Genomic DNA, 8,071 nt, shown 5'->3' on the forward strand with positions numbered 1-8,071 from the left:
GATGCTCAAGCTGGCTATGACTGCCCAGCAGCTTGGCATGGTAAATTGGGTACTGCTTGCTGTTGTATTTGCTAAGGTCAGAGCATGAAAAACTGCAATGGCCTGCAGGTACCAATGTGTCGATCCAGTCTGGTGGGGTGGAAATTAAGGGTTCAGCTTGGCTGGGCAGAATGGGCATCTGTCAGAAACTGCAGTGTGCAAGTGTAGCCATTGCAGCAAAGGTTTGGGCTGACCTCCCCAATGCAGGGAGCTTTGCACCTCGATGGGCTTACTTGTTGTCATCACGCCGTGGTAGATTTTGCTATCAAGAAGTGACTCTTGTTCCCTCAGAGTAATAGACAGACAAGAAAAGGACTATCTTCTTTCTGTCATTTGTCTGAAGTTGCAAAGTGGGAGGGGGATGCAAGATGTGTGACGTGTACGTTAATATACAGCTGCAGCAGGAAATATCAGAGCTTGGTCTCCGTTTCTTTCTCCATGTGTGCGTGGCATAGTCATCACAACGTGTCCACACTGGTTAGCAATAGCTGGTGGCCTTTTGCTCCTCGAGGTTCTGTTCTCAGTGTTGCAGAATTATCACTGCTGCATGCCAGCAGTGCCAGGTACTGATGGTCTCAGCCTTGCTGCTACCAGCTCAATGTCCTCATTTTCTCTGCAGGAGGCTTTGCCACCTTCTCATCCTGCTTCCCAGGGCTCTGCGAGGGAAAGCCAGCTGCCATCCTGCCGATGAGCATCTCCCAGCCATGCTTGCCCGTGGCCAACATCGGCCCAACACGTATCCTGCCGCATCTCTACCTGGGCTCCCAGAAAGATGTCCTAAACAAGGTATGGCCCTGTTGAGGAGACACATCTGACGTGGTACATCTGGGATAGCAGCCATGCAGAGGAGCGAGGGCATTAAGGACTCCTCTCTGTCCGTGTTGGAGGACTGCACTTGGTCAGTCTGACCACGCCAGGAGGCAGAAGGCAGGGAGTGCATAGGCAGAGCTCAGCAGAACTGGGGAGGGTGGTTGCAGGGTGAATCATCTTATATTCATGAGCTTTGGGACGATCAAACTCTGCCTGAGTGCCTGCGGCAAACTTGGGGGTAGGAGGAGCATGGCCAGGAGATCACCTGGGCTTGGAGGGGTTGCTGCCACAGCTGGAGGGAGTTGTGGGGCAGGTGGCTACTTTGCACCCACTTGCCTTGCCAGCCAGGCTTCCAGATAACACCATTTTCAGAAACCCTGTGATCCCCGTGGGAGCAAGCTATGGTATTCAGCCACAGCAGTGCAGGGACAGGCAGCTCTGCCCAGGGACCCAAAAATGTGTGAAGTTTTACTGTGGGGAGAGAGAATAAGAGAGGGAAAGGGCCTGTTTAAAGGTGCTGGAAGGACTGTGCTGTGATGTCATGCCAGGAAAGGAATTTTGTTTAAAGGAAAAATAGCGTCAAGAAGAAAGGAAGAGGAATTGCAGTTAAAATACCACTGGGTGCCTGTCTACCACAGGCAGGAGGGAGCCAGCTGGGTGTCCTCGCCTGAGGCAGGCAAAGGAGGAAAGGGACTATGATGCCAGAGGGGGGTTAGAAACAGAAAGGAGGGAGAGAGAAATTATGTACAGGGAGTAGAAGGAAATGAAAGAGAAAAATGCCAAGAATTTGAGCCTGGGAGCTGATCTGGCTCCACCAAGCTGAGGCCAAGCTCTGCAGAGCCTGCTGGGACAGGCAGGAACCAGCTGCTGGAGAGCCAGGGCTGAAGTCCTGGTGCATTCTCCTGGGGAGCCAATGTCAGGCAGCGAAATTAATGGTTTCCTTCCCTCCGTGCCTTCTCAGAAGGTTTTGGAGCTGTGTTTTCTGCCATGCCCACAATGTGGCCAGAACATGCTCTATTCATAGGCAGCAAAGCAGGGTCAAGTGCAGAAGTGATGTATGGTTGATGTTTCTCCTGACTAACACATTGTGAAGGAACAATGATGACTTCTGCACTATGACACGTGGAAGCAGTCTTTTATATCCATGTTTTCTCCTCCTGTTTAATTATGGGTCTCCCCTCGAATAGCGCAGACCAGTCACTGAGACCCAGCAGCTGGCACAGATGTTCTCACGTTTATGATAAGCAACCTGCCTCTGGTTGTACAGGTGATACCTAATCTGATGGACAGAGAAAGAGATGAGTCAGATGAGCCATAACTTTGGTGTCAGCACTGCGTAGAGGTGAAGTTGGTTCTAACTCTGGGAGGGAAGGAATGAAAGTTAGTGTGGATGCGGCCATACGCACCCAGCAAGCCAGTTCTGTGAAGGATGGCCTGTGGGTTGAACCTTAGCCTCTTATTGCAGTATTTCATCTGACTTTATTTACCTAAGGTCTCCCTTTTGCCATGTTATTTTATTGAGTCAGAAATATGGGTATTGATGATGGCCATTGAGGGCCAAAGCAGAAAAATCACAGAAAAGAAGTCCAGGTTCGCTCCAGTGTCAGGAAGAGGGAAGAGATGGTTCCCCTTGCCACCTATCTGTGTCTTAACATGAGAACGTATGTTCACAGTGAAGAACTGTGACTAGCTAACAAGTCTGTGAGAACTCCTGATGTGTTTCCGAGGGGTGTGGGAGCAAAGACATGGGTTGACATTGGTTAACATAGGCCCTTTTTGTTGGTGAGATGCCTCCTCTCTCCCTCAGCTAATGCTTTCAAAGCTGTCAGCCAGAGTTTTTGATGGTGTTCTTTCTTACATTTTTCTATACCTCTCACACTGGGGTTCTTGGGGTTCCCCACTGGGATCCTTCCAGGTATCTTTGGTCTTCCTTACTTTTACTTGGACCAGAGTAAAGATCTGCTGAGGTTCAAAGCTGTGTCATCTAAATTGAAACAACCTCCTCAGCTGATCTCTGCTGTATTACCTTATGGTCAGGCCAAGGCAGCAGTGGAAGATCCACAGGGGAAAATATGGGGATGGGAAAAGGCAGGGAATGTATGACAAGGCAGATCTTCAGCACTTGGTGCGGACTGAACTCAACCAATCATTTGATCACTTCTTTCTCGCTAGGACTTAATGACGCAGAATGGGATAAGCTATGTCCTCAATGCCAGCAACTCCTGTCCCAAGCCAGACTTCATCTGTGATAGTCACTTCATGCGCATTCCTGTCAATGACAACTACTGTGAGAAGCTGCTTCCCTGGCTGGACAAATCCATTGAATTCATTGGTGAGCTTTTGTTACAAAGGTTGCATTTGCTCCAGTTCTCAGCTTTCAGAACCTGAACACTTCTTCCTCCATGGTCTTACTCCCAGCAACCCTTGTTCTTTCATACAAAGGGGTTGAGGGTTGGGGAGGGAGACTATAGTAATTTTACTCATCATCTCTGACCACATCAATGTTTTTCTGTGTTTCCTCTACTATACTCCAGACAAGGCCAAGGTATCCAGCTGCCAGGTGATTGTGCACTGCTTGGCTGGGATCTCCCGGTCAGCTACCATTGCCATCGCCTACATCATGAAGACCATGGGTATGTCATCAGATGATGCTTACAGGTGAGTTTTCCCAAGAGGGCAGGGAGGGTTTACACCACCATGCTTCACTCCAGGGAAGCAAAGCAGACTGAGTCCAGGAGGAGAGTGGAAGCTTCTTGAAGCTCTGTCTTGCTTTGGCTGAGTCCCAGTGAAATCAAACCAAACCTCCCTTCATAAAATGCATGCTATGAGGAATGGTTGGGAGCAGTAAAACTGGAGGGAGGAGACAGTCCCAGTTCTACCCCTGGGGCTTCCCTAGGCTCCCATGGTTCCCCAAGGACCCTTCCTTTGGAAGTTGTAGTCAAAAGGTCCTGGACAATGCCAGGTCTCCCCACGGAGGCTGAGGGAGTAGGTGAGAACCAAGCACCAACTGGTCTGTGCCTCTTGGCAGGTTTGTTAAGGATCGTCGCCCATCAATCTCACCCAACTTCAACTTCCTGGGCCAGCTCCTGGAGTACGAGAGGAGCCTGAAGCTCCTCAAGGCCCTGAAGTCAAAGGGCGACCGGGGCGAGGGGGATGCCCAGCAGGACCCGGCAGAGGCGGCTGAGGGTGGCCGGCATCCACCACCACCTACCTCAGAGAAGGCCGAGGAGGTGCCAAGAGGCACCGGCTCGGTGTCCCCCAACAGCGACCCCGAGCGACAAGGTGGGACCCCGAAGGTCCTGTCACCCACCACCCTACAGCAGGGGCTCAACGGCTTGCACCTCTCCTCTGAACGCATCCAGGACACTAACCGCCTGAAACGTTCCTTCTCCCTGGACATCAAGTCTGCTTACTCCCCAGGCCTGCGGCAGGACCCCCCTGGACCCTCCGGCCCTGGGGACACCCCCAAACTCTGCAAGTTAGACAGCCCCTCGGGCACTGGTGGCCTCAGCCCGTTCTCCCCTGGGGCGGACAGCCCTGACCGGCTGAGTGGGCCTGACCTCCTGCTGGAGGCCAAGGTGAGGCAGCGGCGGAAGCACCGGCACCCGGCAGGCTCGCCAGCCCATGGGCTCAGCCTCAATGTTACTGGGGCGTGCGCTGCACGCAAGAGCCCTAGCACTGAGGATGGGCTGCCACCACGGCTCGGCCAGCCTGCTGCTGCTCCTGGCACCACCGCCGCCTGGAGTGGGGTGCACCTGGAGTCCCCCAGCACCCCCTCCGGTGACGCCGGCTGGTATTTTGGCACGGACTCTGGCAGGAGCGGCGGGAGCCTGTTTGCGGGCACCGGCTCTTATCCACCGCCGTTCGGCTGCGGTGGGGTGGCAGGCAGCTGTGAGATCAGACTGAGGGACAAGGCGCGAGCCGAGCCGCGGGATGGGCGGCACAGCTGGCACGAGGAAGCCGGCGCTGAGAAGCAGTTCAAGCGGAGGAGCTGCCAGATGGAATTTGAGGAGACCATGTCTGAGGGCAGGGCCCGGGAAGAGCTGGGCAAAATTGGCAAACAGTCCAGCTTTTCGGGCAGCATGGAGATCATTGAGGTGTCCTGACACCCACTTGGGGTGTCCAGAGAGCGGGGACGGGGACAGGGCAGGGGGCTATTTAAGCTGGGGGGAGAGGGGAGGGAGACGGTGGGGTTTAGGGAGGGAGTATTTATACCCATGCGTGCATTTTTGGGACCGCACGTGATGAAACTGAAGTGAAGGCAGATTAGTCTTTCCAGAGTCAGGAAACATAATGGTGGATGCTTAGTGTCCCTCCTGCATCTGCCCTGGTCCTTCCCTGTACATCCCCAGGGGATCCCAGCCCTTGGAGTCCTGTGTTCAAAATTTGGGCATAAAATTTGAGTGGCAAGGGGCAGGGGTTGCAATCCTTGCTGTGGGGATGGGGCACAGTACCTGTGGAGGGACCACAGTTGCCCCTTCCCTGGACTCTGGTGCACTAAGCATGCTCTCCCATGTTTCTCTGACTAAGTAACCTAAAAATGCTGCACTGGAGCAGCCCTATACATATATAAATATATATTATATATAATATAAAGAAAAAACTGAAAACACACACACAAAGGAAAAGGTAAATGGTTTTACTGCGATTTTTATTGAAACGTAAATAATATTTCAATTTTTTTGTTTTGTTTTTAATTTATTGAAGCTGTTCATTCTGGCAATGATTTGCAGACAATGTGGGGCGGTACTTTCAGCTCTATTTTTACTGTGTATGGTATTTAAATCTGAAATACGAGTTTCTAAGCAATATCTGAGGCCTGTGGCTCCTTCTATAGCTCATGTCGACGACAAAGGTTTTCCCCTCCTTCTCTCCGGGCACAGCGACAAGGGGACAGGAGACTCTTCTGGGCACTTTTTTCTAGAAATGAATAAGTGAATGAGCAAACCATAAGACCTTCTTACAACACAAACTGAGCCAGAAAACTCTCTTCTGGAAGCTGCTGCCGCTTTTTCACCCCTTGGTCTCTGTTTGCTTCTCATTCCTATCCTGGCCGTCACCCCCCTCCCAGCCATTGTCCCCATCCTGGCCATCACCCCATCCTGGCCACGCCATCCCAGCCATGCCCCCCTCCCTTCCCCTGGGCTGCCTATCCTTACTGGAGAGAGCAAGGAGGGAGTCACCCAAAGCAGAGGGAAGGATGCCAGGTGTTACCCTCAGCTGCACAGGGACGAGGAAGGCATTGGAGGCTGCCACAGCAGAGGTGGGGAGGGGAGGCTGGTGGTGGTTGGGATTTCTTCTTGTGGGAAGGAGAGGGGGGTGTCATGCCTGCCTGTCCCAGCCCCTCAGATTCCCCCCCACCTCAGCCACCTTGCTTGAGAGGTGTGGACACCATTTTCCCTACGGGGTGGTGGATTTTCAGGCTTCCCCATGCTTTGCTTCATATCTGAGAAACTCACGGGGAGCATGTTTGCAAGTGCCGGGACTTCCCCGGCCGTGTTGCTCTCCAGGCTGGCTCCCCTCCTTCCAGCAGGTGATAAATCAGCCAGAGACAAAGCTCTGCAAGCACACAGAGGGCACAACTGACTTATTTTCAGAAGCATTTGGCTACCGAGCCCAGTATGGAGCCAAGCTCTTGCCCTCAAACCCCAATGTCAGGCTTGCTGAGAAGCTGCTTTCTGGAGCTGTAGGCACTGAACTGCCTCCACTGCAAGGCACGTCTCTCTCTATGGCTGTCTTTGCTTTCTCCCTCGTCTCACACTAGTTTGCAAAGCTAATACCTCAGGGGTCTTTGTTTGTGCATGTATGTGTCTTGTGTCATCCTTGGAGTGATGTTTTTTTTCTTTTCTGGGTCCGTACAGTTTCTCTCCCTTTCCCTTGTACCTCCTCTCATCATTCGTTTCTATCTTTAAATCAAACTACATGTGACAGAACCAAATTATCTCAGGTTTAAAACCGAACACAAAGCAGAGGCGTGAGGAGCTGCAGTTGTGTGAGGAGGGGCTGCTTGCTTGAGCTCACTGCTTTCCCAGCCACCTCTGTGTCCGCAGTTGAGGCAAGTTTGCCTGGAGACTCCTATGTCTCTTTGAGGCCAGATTTAGTTTTTCTGGGTTTCCATGGGGCCATTTGGTAAGATGCTGGGGACCCCCACGTACTTCTGCCTGGTTTCCTGAGGTGTGACAGGGAGGGATGGAGGTGGCTGGGGAGCCAGGGACCACCTGCCTCTCTCCCCACATCGCTTTTGATGAGGGCAAGAGTCATCCCTTGAAAGCCCACCACCACACATCATTGCCTTCAGCAACCACCTCAGACCAGCTCAGTGTTGCCAATCTGAACACTTCTCCCTTCTGGCTCTGAAAGGATGATGATACTAAAAAGGGAGTCTAGGTTCCAGTAAGCATTTGAGTCCATCCTGCGAACCATGCAGCTACTCAGCAGCTGCACTCGCAGCAGAGTCTTCTAAGTGGGAATTGATGTCAAGTCCAAGGAGGGAGAGAAAAAGAATTCATCCTCCCTCCAGGAAGCCCTCTGAGCCCAAGGTGAGTGTCACCTGCCTCGGGCCCGAGCAGCAGTGCTGGCTCCCATTCTCCACCTGCTGTCCTTGTTGGTGGCATCTCTTCCCAAGCATGCCAGAGGCCATTGGCTGCTGATCTCTGCTCTGTATCACTCAGTTCCTGCTCCTCCCATAGCCTCCCAGGGTTGGTGCCACCACAGCTTAACTGAGCTCAGCTCAGGCAAGTTGCTGGCAGGAGCTGGTCAGGTGAAGGCTTGAGCAATGGGGGTTAGGGGTGGGGCTTGATGACTTCCCAAGGGATTTAATAAAAAGAGGACAACAAGTTGGCACAGCCAAATGGGAAGATGAGGTGAGGCACTAGTGAGCTCTCATGTAACTTATCCCATTAGCTGACAACTGCATTACAAGTGCAAAAACGTAGCTGGAGTACGTCAGAAAGGAGAGGGCACGCGTAGTATATGAGATTCCAAATGCCTGCAAAGCTGTAGATATGTGATTTGCCTTTTGCCGTCTCCACTCTGCCATCCCCTGGATGATCCTTTGCCATGCTTGAGGACTATGAGCACTATGGACTCCTCTCTCCTCTGAAACCTGAGCAAGAAGAAGTAAATTTTAAAATTAGGAGGTCATAACTGCCAAGAGACGTTCATGACCCACCTCTGCAGCCTTATTTTGAAATACTTTACATTCATCCTTCCCCTTTACATT

General features: G+C 52.2%; 1 protein-coding gene across 4 annotated transcripts in view; it reads left to right on the plus strand.

Moving 5' to 3' along the window:
- DUSP8 (dual specificity phosphatase 8) overlaps nucleotides 1-5,660 on the plus strand; it is a 40,599-nt gene extending 34,939 nt beyond the window's left edge. For all 4 annotated transcript variants that reach the window (XM_069857819.1, XM_069857820.1, XM_069857822.1 and 1 more), the window contains 4 exons: nucleotides 659-825; nucleotides 3,022-3,181; nucleotides 3,384-3,507; nucleotides 3,878-5,660. In XM_069857819.1, coding sequence (XP_069713920.1) covers nucleotides 659-825; nucleotides 3,022-3,181; nucleotides 3,384-3,507; nucleotides 3,878-4,955 — 1,529 coding nt within the window. In that variant the 3' untranslated portion in view covers nucleotides 4,956-5,660. The remainder of the gene's footprint in view (nucleotides 1-658; nucleotides 826-3,021; nucleotides 3,182-3,383; nucleotides 3,508-3,877) is intronic.
- Nucleotides 5,661-8,071: the final 2,411 nt, after the last annotated feature.

The sequence above is a fragment of the Phaenicophaeus curvirostris genome, chromosome 5, assembly GCF_032191515.1.
Source record: "Phaenicophaeus curvirostris isolate KB17595 chromosome 5, BPBGC_Pcur_1.0, whole genome shotgun sequence".
NCBI lineage: Eukaryota > Metazoa > Chordata > Aves > Cuculiformes > Cuculidae > Phaenicophaeus > Phaenicophaeus curvirostris.